Source organism: Malus domestica, chromosome 04 (genome assembly GCF_042453785.1).
Source record: "Malus domestica chromosome 04, GDT2T_hap1".
Taxonomy (NCBI): domain Eukaryota; kingdom Viridiplantae; phylum Streptophyta; class Magnoliopsida; order Rosales; family Rosaceae; genus Malus; species Malus domestica.
Window position 1 is genome coordinate 15,124,083 of NC_091664.1, and position 20,335 is coordinate 15,144,417.

Here is a 20,335-nt window from a genome sequence, read left to right on the forward strand (position 1 = left end):
TATACCTTTCCTCTGTTGGATTCAGGACAAACATGACATCCTTGAAGAGTCGTGTTTCAATCTAAAGGTCAAAGTAACAGGAAAGTATTTTTCTTTGATTTGTTCAATCGAAAAGTAAAAATTAAAGCGTAACAAGGTACAGCTTCCAGTTTAACGGAAATACCGGGGCATTTTTGTTGACTTCATTCTCCACACACATACTGCAAATATTTTCACTGAGATGTTCCGGTACAAGGACTGCCACCCCAAGGCAATAGGTTCCCTTAGCCCATACTAGGAGGTGGTGGGGGTGCACGAAGACCCTGGCCCTGCATTTGTTGTCCCGGAAAGCCTTGCGGAGGTGGCATGGATGGAGGCCTTCCCATCTGAGAGCCAGGAGTGAAATTCACCATTGTATTACCAACTGGGGGCGGAGGAGGGGCAGGCGGAGCGCCACCAGGAGGCATAGGCCTAGGGCCATTTCCCATAGGAGGTGGTGGTAGTAAAGATCCAGGACCTGGCGGAGGAGCTCTAGGAGGATTTCCCATTGGTGCACCAGGAGGCAGTCCTTGTGGCGGAGGAGGAGGACCTTGGGGTGGTGGGGGCAAAGGCCTTGATGGAACACCGGGTGCACCTGGGCCATTAGCTGCAGGGGGAGGTTGCGGTTTGTTCGCCTCTGGTGGCTTAGTTTTGAAATATAGCTGCAACTGCATATTGATACATCCAACAAGAAAAAGTGAGAAGGGTTCTATAAAAACCTATAGTTTGCCAGGATTTCTTTTCCTTCTTAATTTTACTAATCCAGCCTGATCTAGTGATTATGCAGCAGTTTATGTAGATATCACCAATTGGTGCCAACAGACTCAAGACCGAAAATGTGCCTCGCTTGCCGAATCATATAAGCTTTCTTAAGTTGGATTCCACACGGCCATTTGATAACAATTTCGTTTCAAATTTTTATTTTTCATTTTTGTGCTAGAGATGGAAGGGAAATATGTCGGTAAAAATGAGGGACATAAAATAGTTGAGGAAGGATGGTGGTGAAGATATGTATAACAAATGTATAACGAAAGACACAACGAAAACTAGAAACCAAAAACTCGTTCAAGATTTTGATTTCAGTCACTCTTCCTTGTTTCTTCCCTTCCCTCCCCATCACCCTTCTTCCCTTCTTTCCCCCATAGACTCTCCCTACATCTCAAACACAAAAAGTGGAAAGTATAAAGTAAAATGAAATCATTATGAAACAGGCACTAAGGTTATAAGTTCATATATCTTAAAACAACCACGGACAAGATTTACCAATCTAATGAACCACCAGGTTAACAGTCCAATGAAACACTTCAACTAGTTCTTGCAGCGCAGATAAAACAAAACAAATCTATAGGGTTAGAAAACTAACTGTGAACATTTTTGAGTCTGGATCCCAATGTGAGAAAAACTTATCAGTTTTGTCGATCTCAATGTTAGGAACCTGAAACAGAAACAAACATGCAGGCACAACAAGCATCTTGAATCTAACAATATAGAGAATGAATGAGTACCCCATGCATTGACGATGAGATATACCTTGAAAGCAACTATCTCATAAGGCTCGGCTGCAAACAGAAGATACTGGTACTTTTTGTCGACAGGTTGAACCCTCTGTGTTCATGAAATGTCAACATTTAAAGAAATATCAAAACCATTCACTGAAGCCTTTAAATAAGAAAAAAGAGTAGAAGAAGACAACGGCCATAAATTGCAGACCACAAACTCATATTAATATAACTAGCCCTGCCTGCTCATAAGATGACATAAAACGATGCCTTGGCTTTGTATTATCTTCAATCTCAGGATATTCAATCTGCAAAGCATACATATAGTAACACCATTAGCTAATCCACTGTTTAGCATTCTACATATCCTTGAACGAGAACTCATTATTTCTGGAAAATAAATATATCACAATGAACACAGACACAGACACCTGGAAGAGAAGAGACCTCTGCTTTGTTTCTCCATCAAACTGCTTTGTCACTCGATACCCCGGCCTACCAATTTTGACTGCAACCATAGATTAAAGGATATACTTACGATAGTTAACTCCATTGGCAGAATTACAAAATGGTTACCATGGGCTATAGCCCAAGAAGCCATTTAAATAAATATATAATTTTATATATATAGTATTAGGATCGGGGGACACACGCTTTTGACACACATTTGACACACGTTTTTGTGAAGCCCACCCCGTAATGTATTTCAACGATCCAACCATCCATCTTTTATATATTACCTCAAAAATCATGTCTACCAAAAATCACCCAAATCCAAAACTATATGACCATTGGACTAAATGTAGTGTTTCTTGTAGAATCCTCTTTGTCCATTTTCTTCACTACAAATGAATGTCTTAATGGTTTTAGATTTGTCTAAGTTTTTGCAAGGATGATCTATGAATGATGTACTAAAACATACTACATTACGAAGTGAGCCCTACAAAAATGAGTGTCAAAATGAGTGTCAAAATGTGTGTCAAAAGCGTTTGTCCCTGGATCCTAACCCATATATATGTGTATGTTTATGTATCCATTTATATGTTAAGATAATTCACCCCAAACATCTTATTTGCCCACCCAAATATAACCTAGTAATCCATTCCCACTCTAATTTGTAGCCATTACGCATCCTAGATCAATTGTTGACTCAATTAATAAACACAATCCCTTAGTAAACACTCATGCTTTTAACTCTTAACCCTAACCTCTCCATCTTCCCCTAATTTTCCCTAATTTTTCAAATGTTGTTAGCGGCCATCATATCACCCCTAAAATTTATCTAGCCCGCCTTAACAAAATTTCTGGTTCCGCCCTTGGTTAACTCAACCTAATTTTCTTGTCCAAAAACACATTCTACTGAAATGCACCAGCTGTGCCAATCAGCCATAAAATCTTAAAAAAACCCAAATCAAACTAAATAAAAAATAAAACAAAACTAAACAAAAAAAAAAAAAAAAAAAAAACCCACATTATACATCATAAACAACTTTACATGCCCACCGAGCGTCCGACAAAATGCTTGTCAAAAATTTATTAGACACAACATACCCGTCTTTCGCACATTGACCTTGCGCTTGTGCGGCTGGGGCTGCGCAGGAGCGTCCTTCGCCTCGCGAGCAGCTCGTTTTGCCAAATTAGTCTGATGGCGCTTGCCTTGTGTATGCGCCAAGTAGTTGCCCTCGTTGTTGTGCAGCGTCAAGCAAAGCTTACACTCATAGCTACAAAGACCCACCAACAATCAGATTAAAAGCAGTGAAATTTGAGCAGAAAGCAAAAGAGGGTCACACCTTCCAAGGTGATTGCGCATGAAATAGGGATCTTTGGCGAGATCGATGGTCTCAAGCGCGAGCCGCCGGAGACGCTCGCGGCGGTCGATGGCTTCGTTCTGTGCAGAGGCGGCTCCTCCGCTTCCGGGCTTTGAGCCCCATTCTCTGTCCATCGTCTCAGTTGTCAGTCACCCACTGTTTCTCTCAGACTCGACAGGTTTAAGATTTGGGAGAAGTACCCAGACAGTCACACTCGCTGCCCATTCTTTTCTTTTCTTTGTGTTTTTGTGAAGGAAAATTTGGAAATTAATATATTTATTGCGCTGCATACTTTTTCTTTTCTTTTCTTTTCATAGATAACATGATATTTTGTTTGTAAAATTAGTTTAAAATTATAGTGTCACATCCCGTCCCAAAATAAATCATCGATGACGTGAATTGATTATTTTACCCTTGGACGTGAGTGTTGTGGTGTGTGTTATGCAGGTTAGGGGTGGTCCAAACTTATGTTTTCCTTAATTTTTGGACCAAAGTGGCACTTAGTTTTTGTGGTTGTGGTTGGTGACCCACGTGGACCACACACACACACAAACCCTTCATCTCTCCTCTCCCGCCGTGCTTTCTCTCCCTCGAACTCACTCTCTCTTCTTTCTCCCGTACAGGCGAAACAAATCTAGCAGAAAGTTTGCAGATCGAGGGTTTAAAGGACACCATCGTGTTCCTGAGGTTCATATGAGTCGAATGGTACCATTTTTAGGTAAGAACTCCTTCGAAAACCCTAGTTTCTCTCGAACTCTGATTTAGGTACTATTCATGCAAACGTAAAATCACGTGTTTTTTGGGATTTCAAGCTTATAGGTAGCTTAAGGAGGTCCTCACGAGGCTGGGAGTGGTTCGTTGGAAGAATTTGGACGTCAGAGTAGCGAGGACGACGAGTTTTAAGTTTGGTTGGATTATCGTGGATCTTTCCGGCGAGATCCCGTGAGATTTAGGTCCTAAAACTGGTAAGGGTTTGTTCTACTTGTCTTAAGCTTCATTTTGGTATATAATTCGTGAAATTTGACTGAGAAATGGACAAGAAATGAAGGTTTAAAGAATTTCCCAGTTTTCGGCACCAGCGACGGTCGCCGGAGTTCTAAGGTAGGGGATGACCGAATATTCCGTCAACTTTGACGGAATATTCCTAACGGCGTTGGTTAGTTTAACGGATTCTGTTACTGTTTAACAGAATATTCCTAACGGGGTTAAGGGATTCCGTTAGGGTCCCTGCGCGTGTTGTAGTGCCTTGGCCGGCGTGTGACGACGCGTGAGTGGTCGGAAAATTTTTCTAAAAATATGGGGATGTTCGTGGAGTTGTTTAGATCACGTTGGTATATTCAAACACCCTGTTTGAGCATTGTATGAGAAGTTATTAGCTAGTTTTTTCTATGTGCCTTAAATGACGTTTTTATAGTTGTTTCACATATAGGGGAGACTTATCCCGAAGACGAGCGCGGTCAAGAGCGACTCGAGGGCTATGACCCTTTGACATACCAGTGAGTGGGCTTTTGATTTTCAGTATATACTTATATACTTGATATTTTCCCAGAAAACTACGTTTAAATGAAGTATGCCTTGAATTGCCATGCATATACATTTATATTCTCTATATGAGTTGATATATGATGCATAATATATCATTATGGTGCTGTGAACGCTCAGGGAAGTACCAGGTGAGTTTTTTTGGTTATGTGATGTACTGATGATGTGATATGTGATTGAGAAACATTGAGCTCATAAACCTGCACCCCCGATGTTAATGATTAGCCAGAGATAGGGCACAACCTATATATCATGTCACCTCCCGCACCATATGCTCATATTGGATCAAATTTAGGTGCACAGTCTTGTCGTACAGACCATCATAGGTGGTTCCGACTCGTAGGTGACTAGCAATTTATCGCCCAGCTATCATGAAAAAGTAGTATTGAGCATAACTATATTACACCCAATCTTGTCGTATAAACCCCTTCTTAGTGGTTCCGACTTATGTGTAGTGTAATGCCGTATAGATCATGGTAGTGACTCCAGCTGGATTGACTAATGAGCTATGAATTTAGCCATACAGACTTATGTAGGGGTTCCGGCTAATATATTATTTTCCATGAATTTATTCTCACCTGAGTTACTTATTCTATTTTTATGTTTTGGCATAGTATACTTATGAATATGGTTATATGAAGCATGATTTGAATTGAGATACTTATATATACAATTATGCATATGTTTATATTCTATTTCTGGGAAAAATTATACATGTTTTACGGCGAGGGTTTAGAACTGTTGAGAAATGGAATGGTTTTGTAAAACATTTGTTTTTGCCCATTCACACTTTCTGTTTTGCGCCCCTCCAGGTTTTAGGTAAGCTTGCTATTGGTGGCATACGAGGATTTCGGCGGTTCTGACATACTAAAATAATTGTAGGACATACTATGGTACTGTATAATTAGTACTTGTCCTACTGGACTGCACCTAGCCTTTCTACGCTCTGATTAGGTGCATTTAAACTTATATTTCACTCTTAGCACTTTCGATTTATTAGTGCACATTAGTAGCTTTCGGTTTTTATTTATTCGTATATTCTTTATCCTTAGTGCTTCCGCACTGTGCACATGGCTACGTCACCCTCACGTGACAGCCAGCATGCCTCGATCTCGGTTGGGATGTGTCATATTCTCGTACAACCTAGTGTTACAGTTTAGTGGTATTGAAATGTCTTAGGTTCGATTCTTGTCAAAGTCGAATTTGAACCACATTATTGCTAGGTCATTGTGAGGCTAAGTCCACTTCTCCCTCTTAGTGTAGATAATATCGTTTGCCAAAAAAAAAAATTGTCTCCTTAACATTACCCTTAATTTTATTTTGGAGGTTGTGGCCAATTGTCTAAAGGTAGAGATAGAGTGCGGTGGTAGCATGGAGATGAGAGAAATTGTAGAATGATTAGGGATTGGGTGATTCTCCCTCTGAAGTGCCTTTATTTATAGAAATCAATGTGAATGAGTAACTTATCCTCAAAAAATACAAAATCTAATATGAAAGAATAATAACATAATGCGTAATCTAAAATCCAATTTAACTACGATTTACACAATCACACATATTAAATAATATTCACAACACTCTCCGTTGAGTGTGTAAATACTCTAGTAGATATCATATCAGATTCAGCAACATTGATCAAGTCGTCTCATCGGCACTAATTAAAGAACATGCTAGCCTCAAACAAGGGAACTTCCATATAGAAATAAGTCTAACAAAACCTGACTATGGTAAAAGCCAATATGGGGCAAAAACCCATAGTGTAAGGAAAACAACGAGTTGGATGCAAAGCCAATTTAAACGTCTATGGGACGTACACAAGGGTATTCCAATCTAGGTTAGGTGCCTTGTTAAAATCCAAGGTTCTAAAAAACGCTAGGCGCTAGTCGGGCGGTGGACTAGCGCCTAGCGCCTAGGCGGCTAGGCGGCTAGGCGGGCGCCTAGACGGCCTAGGCGGATTTACATAAATTTACACTATATATTATAAAATATGAGTATATGTGTATAATTTTAGGACTTTTTTTTTCTAATTTTATACAAAGAATATTGGGCCTAGTTTGTTTTTTCTTTGAACAAAATAGTGGATCACAAAATGGACCCAACTTGAAAGAAAATCCTTTTTTTTCAATTAAACCGACAGCTTTCTACATCTACACCCTTTATCGGTTTCTCCAATGGTAGTCCCAATCAACCATCACTTGTTTATTGTTTAATGGCTCTAGGCTTGCATTTATTATTATCAATAGATCTGCTCTTCTTTCTCTCTCTGCAGAGAGATCCCTTCTCTCTCTTTAGGTATGCCTTTCTTTTCCTCCCATTTTCAGTTTATCTTTCGACTCTCTCTTTCTCTTCTCTTCTCTCTCTTTCTCTCTCCCTCTGTACCCCAACTTTTCCATGATGCATGAATGAAATCCATACGTGGTCTGCAAACAAATGAAATCCATATGTGTTCCAGCTTAGCGCCCACAATAAGCAGAAGCTGTCAGAACGGATGGATCTCTTTGACTCTCTCTCTCTCTTCTTTCTCTCTCTCTCTCTCTCTCTTCTCTTCAACAGAACGGACGGATCTCTTCAACAGATTTGGGTTGTGGGTGGTGGACCATGCAGATGCGAGGGAAGATTTGCAGAGTGTCGACCGCCGCCTAGACCGCCGCCTAGCACCGCCTAGGCCGCCTTGAGCGCCTAGAGACGCCTAGGCGGCCGCCTAAATCCTTCCCGCCTTACCTGAATGATTTAGCCCAAATCGGATCCGGACTCCACCGCCGAGCGCCTAGGCGGCCGCCTAGGCCGATTTTTAGAACACTGTTAAAATCTAGTCAAGTAGCAAAAACCAAAAAGGAAAAATGGTCTTAGTGAGTCTTAAACGGAAGTTCGTTAGGGACTTAGTCACTTGCATGTGGGTCAGAAACATCTTTGGAATCCTGTTGTCAAATCTTATGTGTGTACTTGAGCGTTTCTGATCATACTACACTTAGCTGATTTGGCTAAAGCACTTCCATGTATCAGAGCTCCTTTGGAATAAAATTCCTCTTGAGAATTTCCTAATTTGAATGCTTCATTCAGATCTACTTAGACCCATAGTGTCGTAGAATGTACTTGACTTAGTACCTTGGTCCTAGATGGAAGTAATCGTACTCAGGGTCGAAGTTTAGAGTCACCCCTCAGATGATTTTGGGATCATTTTTTTTATTATTCCCTCAAATGGCGTAGAGCACATGTTCGAATGTTATAACCAACAACACTTAGGTTGCATAAACTTTCCAAAGGTCGGATGATGCATTGGACTTCCAGATAAGGGGGCCATGTCCCCGTACTCGTAACCCACTTATCATAACTGCCCTAATACAGCTTAAGCCTCCCAAGCTACTAACCAAACACTACAAAAAAATTTAGATCCTTTGACACTATCACTTTTAGTTTTTAGAGTTGTAATTATGCGAAGTTTTAAAGCTGTGTGTTATTTGGGATTTTATTGTATCCTAGTACTGCAAAAAGAAAAGAACAAATAAAGAAGACAAAAGTTGCACCATAATCAAACGTTGAAATTCTTATTCATAAGAGAATGGTGAATTGATAAAGGGGTGTGATTGAGTATTTGAAAGATTATACAACGTAAGTTCTTCATTGAGGATCATCTTTTACGAATAGCCCATGGTGAGGCTTTAACAAGATAAATTCTCCATGGACTTGTCTTCACGTAGACTACAATGTTGGAATTAGTTGTTGATAAATCCGGCATATACATATCTTCTCATGTCATCGAAGAATCAAACTACGTGTAGTTCGGATTAAAAAGGACTCATTTAATCGATTTTATGGCTTTTGAGGACAATTCACCTCAAGGTAGTCGAAGCTCCTTTCCTTTGCTCGGACGTGCCAATTTTTCTTTCTTTCGGTAGCCCCTGTCCTCTATAGATGCAATTGATGTTGAGGATGGGATTATTTGTTGAACGTCTATCATCCTCATCATTAGTAATCTCATGCATGTCGGACTTACCTTGGCATTTCCCATCAACAGATCCCTTATTCCTAGCATTGCTTCTGACGAACTCCCATCAATGCCTCTATTCAAGAAACTCCTTGATGTGGTCTCCCAACGTACGACAGTCCCTAGTGGTATGGTCGGTGCATTGGTGAAATGAGTGGTATACATTTGGCATTTTCTTGGGCAGATGCTCTGGGATGAGCTTTGGTCGCTTAAGGAAAGGCTTGTCTTTGATGCTATGAAGGATGTTGTTATGGTTATGTTTTAGTCAGTTTATTACCTAGGCTTAGACGGAGCTGGCCTGTCACTATGTCCTCTCTTGTCAGTCTGACAATGACCTATAAAGGATCAAGGAGAGCCGGCTAAAAGCTCTCTAACGGTCAAGTTAGTTAGCAAATATATGAGACTTAAGCAGTACGCAAGATAATAAGTCAGTGGTAATTGCATTACCAGAGATGAACTCTAAATGAATGTATTTATATCAGTCGAGGTAGAGACCTTTTAGGGTAGGAAATATGTGTTAAACTGAGAGAATCTTAGAGGATATCTAGGAAATAGATATTGCATCCTCTTAGAAGTGTGATTATTGTAACGCACACCAATCTTTAGATTGTAAGGACTCCAAGAATATAGGAAACCCTGTTGATTCTTTGCAGGATTAGGTTTTTGTGTCTTGCGGAATAAGTAAGGTCAATCTCAGCGAAGTCGTCAGACTTTGTCCATTGCTACAGAACAAGATGATGGTGACATCGCTGTTCTGTTTTTTAGCTTCGTAGGGAAGTTGTTGAGTCCAATTAGACTTACAAGGTATTCGTATTCTAATCCGCCTCACTCCAGTTCTGGAAAATCATTGTCCCACAATACCTATGAACTTGACATAAAAAAAATAACAAAAACATAAAAATAAGCCTAAAAATCTAAGTATCCACAACACAACACATAAATACCAAATGGGTACATACCAAATTTACAAGAAACTTATAATTAACATTCTATCCAAATAAAAATAAATATAAGAGTAAAAACTCATGAGTCCATTTTAAAACTCAAGGAAAAGAATGTACCACATTGTCTTGTAGGCATACATATGGGTTCATAAAAATGCATCAACTAAAACCATTTTACCTAATTTTCTATAAAAATATTATACCCATATCAACATGTAAAACTAAATTGAACCAAAAACATAGTGTACCCATAGCTATATTAGAATGAAATAACATGTAGAATAAAATTGAACCCGCAAAATATAATAGTGTAGCCAACCATAACTGAACAATCAAGATTAATGTTTAATTAAAAAGTAAAAAAATAAAAAGAAGCAAAAAAGTTGAGAGAGAGAGAGAGAGAGAGAGAGAGCCTAGATGATGAAGAAACATAATGAATTGGGTTTTGGGTGTTGTAGATTCTGTATGGGTATGATGGGATCATGGTCTAAAATATCGATATTATCTCGATATTTTCATTGAAATTTTCGTATTTTTAGACTACCGATATTTCCGATATCATTGATATTTTAGACCTTGATAGGAACTCTATGTGGTACTGAGTCACTCATGTATCTTACCATGCAACGTATAAAGTGTAAAATATTGTACTAATTCATTATATATAAATGATTATGGTGTGTTTAAACTTCTTTCATTAATTACTACATATTTTCTACACTCACAATGTTTGCCAGCTTGCTATATAATCAACTTAAATCAGTTAAATTCATCATGCAATGCATTTTCTTCCAATTTTTTGTGATAAACTAATAGATAATTGACTAAATAAACATCCTGCAAAGTTTCAATAAAAATTTCTAAGTTTTTCTTACAATTTTCGTGGTTTTTATTCAATATTTATCGATATCGATAATATCCCGATATTTCTATTGAAATTTCTGTGTTTTTAGACTACCGATATTTCCAATATCATCGATATTTTAGACCTTGGATGGGATAGAGGAGTTTAAATGGTTGTTTATTTTACTTTAAATATATGAAGAGATGTTCGAGCGAGAAAAATATGAAAAAGAGTTGAGGTAATCTTTTAAATTCTAAAATGATGAACAAAGTTAAAGGACATTAATAAAACATAAATAAGAATAAGATTCGGGAATTGTTATTAGTAGTTCAAAAATATCATTTTGAACTCTAAACTTTTTATAACTAAAAAGAAAACTACACTTATGATGAGTATATAATGTGATTTTTGAAATATTAATAACAGTTCATTATGGTTTTAATCATGCAATATGAAAATAAGGAATGAGAACTATTTCTCTTTTAATTTATCCACTTACCATGTTTTTTTCCATTGAACCGTATATACCAATCACAACCTTCTCTCTCTCTCTCTCTCTCTCTCTCTCTCTCTCTCTCTCTCTCTCTCTCCTTTTTATTTTATTTTTATTTTTTAAAGATAACAAATCACGGTTATCTACTCCTTCCGTGTCCAGAGAGATATGAAGAATTTCATCATGCGTGTCAATAATAACCTTCTCTCTCTCTCTCTCCCTCCCTCCTTTTTATTTTATTTTTTATTTTTTAAAGATAACAAATCACGGTTATCTACTCCTTCCGTGTCCAGAGAGATATGAAGAATTTCATCATCCGTGTCCACAGATCATGTTGATTTATTGTATTATTAAGAGTCCACCAAATACTAATAAATACTTCCACATAACTTTTTTTTTGTTGTAAAAATTACTTCCACATAACTTTAGCCAATAATTTTCAGGTGGTTTGTTTGTCTAGTTGGTCGGTTTCTGATGGCGATATCGATCGGTTACCATCAGGAGGGACAGGTGCTTCCTCCTCCCTCAGTTCCTTCGATCAGTTAACTGCACGTTCGTCCTGATTGGCCTCTTAATTAATGGCTGGTTAAGAATTGTGGTTCTTTTAAAAAATAAACAGCTTATTAAAAAATTTGGAACATAAAATGTATTTGGTAAAAAAAAAAAAAAGTATTTAAAAAAAAAACTGCTGTCAATTACAGTATAAAAGCATTAAAAAGCAGAAGTAGGGGTCTATCATACTTCTAAAAAAAATATTTTTGTTTTCAAAGCATAGTAATCAGTGTTCATTTTAATGAAATTTTCAAATAACAAATATACCCCCTTATATTTTAAAAAATTACAATTATTGCCCTTACATTATAGAATATTTATATCATTAAATATTATATCATTTTTAATCATTTCACTTATTCACAACAATTTATATAAAAGTTTACCAAACAATTAACAACTTTATTTTGTAGTTATTATTCTGAAACACAACAAAAACATTTTTTTTTTAAAGCACAACAATATCAAACTAACCTTAAGAAAAACAACTTTTGTTTAATTAAGGTCTAAAAATATATTCTGGAACATAGACATCTACAAAACTTTAATTTCGTATTCTGGGTTATGAGACAAGCTAGTTTAAAGTTTTAAAGTGGTGGGGTGCATGAAAGAAGAATAAGGTTTTCTTTTTTCTTGTTTGTTTTTTGGGATGAGGCCAAGCCATAAAAGAAGGTTTTGAGTTTTAATCCCATATGTATTATATTTATATTTTACTGTATCATGCATTTGGCAGTGGTGGGGAGCCGATCGTATCATTACCTCTTATAGTCATGATTAATGTCACAATCACAGGTATTCTACTAGAAATTCTACTATATTTATCCAAGAGCGTAGCTTAAGTAGTTAAAAACATTAAATGTCCAAATATATTCTAATTTTAAGTTTTTTTATGTGTGCGCATTATTACTAGGTAATAAGTTGCGTAAAAATTGTCTTGATCTAAAGTAATGCACAATATTAACTAAAAATTCGTCACGTAAACTTGAACTTAGCTAAATTGATTACAATAATGTACTCTCCCTTTTGTACCAAGTTCGAATACCCCTTACTTTAGTTTAAAATCTAAAAGCATTTTTAGTATAACTTATTAGCTATCGATATGACTACCTCTTCCTCCTCCTCATTTAAGGGATGAATGAAGAAAACAAAATGTGATTTTAATATTTCCTGAAACTGAATAAACATAAAAATGTGATTTCATCAAAAAGGAATGGTGGTTACATTTTGGTAGGTCAAGATAAGGGAGATACATTTTGTAAATTACGTGGTGTGTCATTAATAGAAAATAAGTACATTAATTAACAAAGTAATAATTTAATCATCAATAATAATGTCATGTAGTTTAAATAAATGTCTCATATTTATATGATGGTGAATAAAGTTGAGGTTCCACTATAAAACTAATTGGCAATATAGAGAGTATCCCAACTTACTATAAGCACATGCAAAGTTTATCCTCCAATCAATGTGAGATTCATTCTCAATACACCCCTATGTGTGGGGAAATTTCAAGTCTAACTCGTGGACAACACAACATGGTGACGTGGAGCGCGTGTAGCCATTTGACTTCACACGTAGAACAACCTCATACTATAAAGAAGTTCAGATTCCACCATAAAATCAATTGACAATATGAAAAGTAGTCCAACTTACATATAAGCATGTAGAAAGTCTCTTTTCCCGTCAACGTGGAATTCATTTTCAATAGATGGAGCTATTGTGTTGTAGCTTATAAATGGTGGGATGACTTCCAGTTTACCATACAATGATCAATGATGGCGCCCCTTCACCATCCCCATCTATTTCCCGCCACGCATCACATTCCCCTTCTCTTTTTACTCATATTTCCCGACCACACACCTACTTCCTACTAGAAAATTCCGATTATTATAATGTCTTATATTTTCCCCTTCTGGAATTTCAGATAGATAAGAATCCGGATATTCTCTTTGTAAGGATCCCGAAGATTCGTAAATTATATTCGTTAATTGTACATTATACGGTTAGAAATTATTTTAAATATTTTTATTTAAAATTAAATATAAACAATACTTGACAAAAACTGACCGCACAATCTACGATGAATAAACATAATTTACGGATTCCTAATATCCTCACTAAAATGATTCGAAAAGGATCCTGTTGGGATATATAATAATCATACTACCACTCAACTAGTCATTCTGCTATATCTTCTCTTTCAAGTGACATAGATTCAATTTCAAATTGTTTAGAATTCTTCAACGCACATTTAATCATTATATTTAGTAACACGTCGTACATTGATGTACTATAGTATTTTTGACACTAAACCACATGACGTTTGTATTAGAGATGTATCTGCCTGTTTAATACATCAATCGATCTAGAAGCTCCACCGAGTTGAAAAGATTGTACGTGCAACCAGTTGTACAAATATACAATTATCAATCTTACGAGAATCATGTACATATTTGATTTCATGTATAATTACAGATCGCTTATCATTTTTGTTGTTTTTATTTACAACTCGACGGTATAAAAATTTAGTGTAACCGAATGTAGAATCATGGGTGTCGTGTCAGTTTATCTGACAAAGTGTGGTGTGTGTCAAAAGAATCGATTCCTGTCCTACCAATGTGGGACAAAGCTTTACTGCACGGAAAGAAAGAGTTTAGACAAACAAAACCCTCTTAATATGGAACATAAAAAAGATTAAGAAACAATTAAAAACAACAAAGAGAAGGAAAAGGGAAAGAGAGAACAGAAAAGAATAAATACGTTGGTAGTTGTCTGGCAATGGAGCTCAGGTATAATAGCCCTTCTTCTTTAGCTTTTTCTCCTCTATTTCTTCACCTCCTTCCTTCCTTCGCCTTTCCACTCCAAAAAAAGATATAGCTGCAGTGATTCTCTCCATTGCCATTACCACCTTTCCTCCTCTCTCTCCTCCCTTGTATACGTTTCTTTCTCTCTACTTTTTAGAGAGAGAAAGAGAGAGATTGACAGTTCAGAGAGAAAAAGCAGCCATCATCACCCCAGAGAGGGAGAGGGAGGGAGGGAGAGAGAGAGAGAGAGGTAGAGAGAGTGATCCGAAATGGGTTCTTCAGGGCAGAGCAGCAGCAACTACGATCTGTCGTTCAAGATCTTGCTGATAGGAGACTCCGCCGTCGGCAAAAGTAGTCTGCTTGTTAGCTTCATCTCCAACTCTGTTGACGATCTTGCCCCCACCATTGGTATTATCAATCTTTTGAACCCCATCTTTTACATTTCATTTGGGAGGTGATAAAAATGTCATTTTGTTAATTCTTGTGTTACTGGTGTAATGAGATCAAATGTTGTATCTATATTTGTATACTGTTGGATCGTATAAGGGTAATGCTAGGAGACCAACTGTTTAGCCTAAATTTCGTAAATTATATATATATGTTGTGGTTGTTGAGGATTGGATTATTATTTAAATGTTGATTAATGTGCTTATTTTCTATTGGTAATCCCATCACATTGTTTACAAATTTGGTCTAAAAAGTTGGTCTAAATAGTGTTGTGATTAAGAAGAGAATATTGCAGACGTGGGTTAGGCTAGTTCGGCAGTGTGCCCACACTCGCACCCAAGTTCCAATTCATCTTCCTGTAGATTAGAGTAGTTTAGAAGTTCCAATTCATCTTCCTGTAGATTAGAGTAGTTTAGAAGTTCCAATTCATCTTCTTGTAGACTAGAGTAGTTGAGAATATGGTATTCAAGAATTTTCCAAGGAATGGGCTCAAAGAAGTTAGTAGCTTGAAGAACTTTGGGTATCTTGTGCAGAATTTGGTTTGATTTGGACGGACAACCATTTGTAGTATATTTGATGAGTTTTGTTGCATTGTTCGTAGGTGTGGATTTTAAAATCAAGCTGCTCACTGTAGCTGGGAAGAAAATCAAGATGACTATTTGGGACACAGGTAGAGAGAGCTTCACACCCAAATTTTCTCATCAATTTATTGATAAAATTTTAAATGATGAATTGGGAACAAATAACATTGTGTGTTGCAGCTGGACAGGAGAGGTTCAGAACATTAACAAGCTCTTACTACAGAAATGCCCAAGGAATCATCCTTGGTACGTTATCCCTTTCGCCATTTTGGTTTCGAAATCTTTATGTTTTCTGTAAGGAAAATGTGACATTGCTTTCACCTCGGAAATACGAAGCTACTTCTCCTGCTTCTCTTAGTAGCGTCTGTTTTCGTATCATGGAACTATTACCTAATCTTAAGTTCTTAGAATACCTTGCATCCAACAGTTGCCTGATTTTAGCTAACGGATGACTCCTTCGCTTTGTTTTAGTGTATGATGTGACTCGGAGAGATACCTTTACGAACTTATCGGATGTGTGGGCTAAAGAAGTGGAACTGTACTCGACTAACCAGGACTGTGTCAAGATGCTTGTTGGGAATAAAGTTGATAGAGTAAGTTTCGTATTCTCTGTCTTATATTTTAAAACTTGATCCCAGAGAACGAACAAGAAGTGATCGATAGTTGTGGGCGTTGTCTCTCGTAGTAAGCATACAACCCGAAAAGGTCTTATTAACTTATCTCCATGCTCGTCCTATATCACAACCAAAGCAAGAAATGGATGAAATAGTTTGTGGTCCTCATCTCTATTTTGATCTCTATCTTTGAGAGATTCCATGTTTTTAGAAATCTGGTGAAACCTCTTATTATCTCAACTTCTTGAATGAGTTAAGTTACGAATCAATTCTTTTCAATTCCAGGAATCTGAAAGGGCTGTAAGTAGAGAAGAGGGGATTTCTCTTGCAAAAGATCTCGGATGTTTGTTTCTTGAATGTAGCGCTAAAACTCGAGAAAATGTGGAGCACTGCTTCGAAGAGCTAGCGTTGAAGGTACTTCCGAGAAAGTTTTTCTTTTAAACACGCTCGATAGAGTTAGAACTGAAGTTCTCATGCCAGATGCAACTGTATTTTACTTAAATGACAGATGCATATCCCTAAAAACTTGTTGACATAATTTTAGCAGTGCAATTTTCTAATCATATTGCTAATTACTCAAGCTCAAGGCAGTCGCCCTACGATTTTATTCCACACAGTATTTTTTTTTCTGTTCCTAATTCTAATCAACTGGGACTGTGCAACAGATAATGGAGGTTCCTAGTCTCTTGGAAGAAGGTTCGACCGTGGCAAAGAGAAATATATTGAAGCAGAAACAGGAAAATCAAGCACCTCCTATCGGTAGTTGTTGCTCGTAAAATGCCACCATGTGCACCTCGTATGAAGCTCGACTCACATCAAGAACAGATCTTGTATATGTAATTTCGATGTTTTTTTTTTCCGTCTTACTGCATAATTGTTTGTTTCAATCGTATAATGCACAAATTGGCACTCATATAACTTATGTATTAGCTTGTGTAAATGTAATTTCCTTGTTTTTAAGCCATGTTATGGAAGAAGAATTGCTTGTATTTTTATATAAACAGAGAAGAAAAGAAAAAAAAAACATTCATTAGCAGCACTTAATCCATATGCCCATAAGTTTTCTGTAGATCTCCACATGCTGAGTTCTGCAAGATCATTGCTATAAGAGAACTTTCTTACACCCATGGCATGAAACGGATGTTTCACATTTATGGTCGTGTGAGCACACAATGTAACAAATGTGAGACCCGTTTTATGCACCGGGTGTAGGGAAAATTTCTTTTCTACCCTTTATTAGTTTAGTCTAAAGAAGACTTTTCAATTGCACTATACAAATGAATAGTATTTGGACCCGAATTTCTCATGTCAGATTACCATAATTTTTTTTCTCTCATTGTATCTAGAAGTTATTTCAATTGCAGTGGCACCCTTAAAAATTGTGCTCTACAGTTGTGTAGCTGGTTTTAGTGTGTTTTTTTTTCAGTTTGAAAATTTTAGATGGGAACAGCCAAATGCATCTAGACGTTTGATCTGCCCATTCTAAAATTTTGAACTCCTTTAATTGGTCTTTGTTATTTTTGTTTTTGGGGGTATCATATACGCTAAGGTTGCCAATTTTTTTTGGGAGTATCATTGTTATTTCAATTTAATTGTTTTTCTCAATTTTTTTTTTTGTAATTTTTTTTCTCAGTTTCAGTTTTTGGATCCCTAAATTATGTTCTGTTTTTTATCATGTAAATTCAAGGAATGGCCCTTTCTCCAGCCAATCATTTGAACCTAAATGATTAAAAACAGTTCCATTTCTAGGCTTTCATTTGGTTTAAGGTTTTCTAATTTGCTTTGCTTTTGTGCATTTCAATTTCAAAGTTTTTGTCAATTTGCATTTTTATTTACATATTCCAGCAAAGATACATATTTTTTTGCCAGCCAAAAATATAAAATGTCAATTTATTGGAGGTCCTTTTCATTTTCTGATTTAGTTTAATTCCTAGATTTTTTAACCCAATTGCCAATTTACGTTTAAGTTCAGTTTATTCCAAGGTTTTTCATTTATGCTTCTGTTACTTTAAAGCTTCATGTTTCTTTAAACTTCATGTTTCTTTAAACTTTATGTTTTACAAGAATCTAGGGCACAGATGAAACCGTGGCAAGCTAGTCATTTGGTCATTCAACCAATTGAATGAAAGAAGAAAATTATGGCAAAAGTGGTTGTTTGGGAATGATTGGACATAATTTTGTTCTTTCATTTAATTGTTTGAATTACCCAATGCCAAGTTTAGCAAGTTTTCATCTGTACCCTGGATTCTTATCAACCAATCATCCATCTTAATAAATCTGGATTCTGGATTCATATGGCTGTTAATTTGAAATTACTTTTCACTGTGAGCAGGGTGCAAGTGGTTAATTAGTTAATTGTTTTCACTCAAGTTTTGCTGAATTGTTCAAATGAGTTTTAATCACCTAAATCATGTTACGTTTTTAAATAGGGAGGTTAGTGAGATCTATTTTGATAAGTCCCTTTATCCCTCAATGTGAAGCCCACAAACCAATTTGTCTCTATGTGACTGATGAATGAAATCATTAGTTTTATGGTCATTACTCCTTTTTACACCTTCTCAATGCACTTATGTTTTTAATAATGGATATTTTTTGTTGGCAATGATCTGATCGTGTTAGGATTATATTTGTGAGCTTATATTTTAGTCTTCGCGATTATCTGAACACATAGGATGTTGGTGTTGACCATTCTCTTAGTCTGGTTTTCGGAAAAAACAAAAAGCACAACAAGACTATGCATTACTGAAGTTTAAAAGGCAGGTATTTTTTCTCTGGCATGCCATTGTCTTTATTTAATCATTCTTCTTAAGCTCTGATGGACAATTGAAATAAAATGAACACAAATTTGGACAAGAAGTTCTGATCCTTCTCCAAACTGTTAGTATAGGGATGGTTAGATTAGGAATTTTTATTAGCTTTTAGTGATTGACATCTAAATACAGGTTTTGTGTGGCATATCTTGCACTTTAGCTATAAATTACTTGGTTAACACATGGTGTTGGGTGATTTAACAATGCACACACTTATAAATCCCTTTTAATACCATGTTAGGAAGCCAACAGCCAACTCAAAAACAATAACGATGCTAACTTGAGAGTTGATAGTTTAAACTTATCTGGAAGCCTTTTTTCTTTACAGATTTGTAGTTCATGCTTTTAATAGTTCCCAATGTATTTAGCAGTTTTTTAAAATGAAGTAAATCTCCATGTTTGAAATCTCACACTGGCCCTTTGACTTTTGAGCTATATTAATTAACACTTGTTTCATGGCTGTTCTTACATGCTTTTGAGAAACTTTCATATTCCAGGAAGGTTTTCTTTCACATCATGTGGGGCAATTCAGGTGAGATTCAACGTAGATCTAACTTTCTATTCACTCATGAGATCCAGGAAGTCCGGAAGGGACAACCACGAGTCCTCTCTTCTCGAGAATCCCTACATCCCTTATCAATATATGGACAGCTCTCCCTCGAGCACAGGTTAAGGTTTGGCCTCAATGGGAAAATAAAACAGAGCACCTAACAATGTATCTTCACAGACCAAAAACTACTAGATCCCCCTGTCTCAACACGAATGTACCCGACGGAATCATTCTTCAAGCCTAAGTAAGAATCCAGTCGAGACGAAGTTCTTCATGCTGTTCCCTCCCAATCCACAGCAATAGGCATTAACAAGATTTTGATCCCCCTTTCTACCTAACCCTCTTCGTCACGAAAAACCCATCGAAGATCAGGAATATATCCACTTTCTTTGATCATGGCTGAAAGAGAATCTAAACTTGCATAACAGCGAACCTGAGTTTTTACAACAATCCAACTTGTTCCCGGAGGCTGTTCCAGTCTTTCGGGTTTGGAGCTGTTTGGGTGTGGAAGGTGGTGTTTCAAGGTTTAGGTTGACAGGCATATCCATAGCAGAGCTCCCTTCACATGTGGCAGAAAATCTGGGATGATGTTGTTTATTATGTTGACAGTTGGATCGAATGAACTACAAAAATTAACAAAGATGTGAGAGGTAAAAAGAGACGTGAATAGCACTATTTTTTTGTGACGTTATCATTTTTATTTCAAGTAAGTTGTCCTTTTGTTTTAATTTTCTCAACTTCCGTCTGCTGAAATGAGCAATTTACATGGGACGATGTTGGCTTCAACGAGGCATTTGAAAACAATAATGCTTAGCCACGAGAGAAAAAAATACACAACAATGTA

General features: G+C 36.7%; 2 protein-coding genes across 2 annotated transcripts; one reads left to right on the forward strand and one right to left on the reverse strand.

Annotated features, from left to right (window-relative positions):
- Nucleotides 1-38: 38 nt before the first annotated feature.
- LOC114824359 (uncharacterized) lies at nucleotides 39-3,766 on the reverse strand. Its single transcript, XM_029101054.2, has 7 exons — nucleotides 3,308-3,766; nucleotides 3,069-3,238; nucleotides 1,949-2,025; nucleotides 1,760-1,825; nucleotides 1,549-1,623; nucleotides 1,382-1,453; nucleotides 39-686 (listed from the first exon to the last, which is right to left on the reverse strand). The coding sequence occupies exons 1-7, from the start codon at nucleotides 3,457-3,459 to the stop codon at nucleotides 264-266; spliced, it is 1,035 nt and encodes a 344-aa protein (XP_028956887.1). The 5' UTR covers nucleotides 3,460-3,766; the 3' UTR covers nucleotides 39-263.
- A 10,622-nt stretch (nucleotides 3,767-14,388) lies between these two features.
- On the forward strand, nucleotides 14,389-17,167 carry LOC103416153 (ras-related protein RABC2a-like). The gene is made up of 6 exons (XM_008354412.4): nucleotides 14,389-14,897; nucleotides 15,538-15,606; nucleotides 15,698-15,763; nucleotides 15,989-16,110; nucleotides 16,417-16,545; nucleotides 16,797-17,167. The coding sequence occupies exons 1-6, from the start codon at nucleotides 14,759-14,761 to the stop codon at nucleotides 16,905-16,907; spliced, it is 636 nt and encodes a 211-aa protein (XP_008352634.1). The 5' UTR covers nucleotides 14,389-14,758; the 3' UTR covers nucleotides 16,908-17,167.
- The last annotated feature ends 3,168 nt before the right edge of the window (nucleotides 17,168-20,335 follow it).

What these genes read in the sequence shown, in the direction of transcription:
- LOC114824359 (XM_029101054.2), bottom strand. Translation starts at nt 3,459, where the DNA reads ATGGACAGAGAATGGGGCTCAAAGCCCGGAAGCGGAGGAGCCGCCTCT. An exon ending in AGAGGTCTCTTCTCTTCCAG is followed by an intron (nt 1,826 to 1,948) that starts GTGTCTGTGTCT and finishes TATGCTTTGCAG; the next exon opens with ATTGAATATCCTGAGATTGA. An exon ending in TTATGTCATCTTATGAGCAG is followed by an intron (nt 1,624 to 1,759) that starts GCAGGGCTAGTT and finishes TCATGAACACAG; the next exon opens with AGGGTTCAACCTGTCGACAA.
- LOC103416153 (XM_008354412.4), top strand. Translation starts at nt 14,759, where the DNA reads ATGGGTTCTTCAGGGCAGAGCAGCAGCAACTACGATCTGTCGTTCAAG. An exon ending in TGCCCAAGGAATCATCCTTG is followed by an intron (nt 15,764 to 15,988) that starts GTACGTTATCCC and finishes GCTTTGTTTTAG; the next exon opens with TGTATGATGTGACTCGGAGA. An exon ending in TCGAAGAGCTAGCGTTGAAG is followed by an intron (nt 16,546 to 16,796) that starts GTACTTCCGAGA and finishes ACTGTGCAACAG; the next exon opens with ATAATGGAGGTTCCTAGTCT.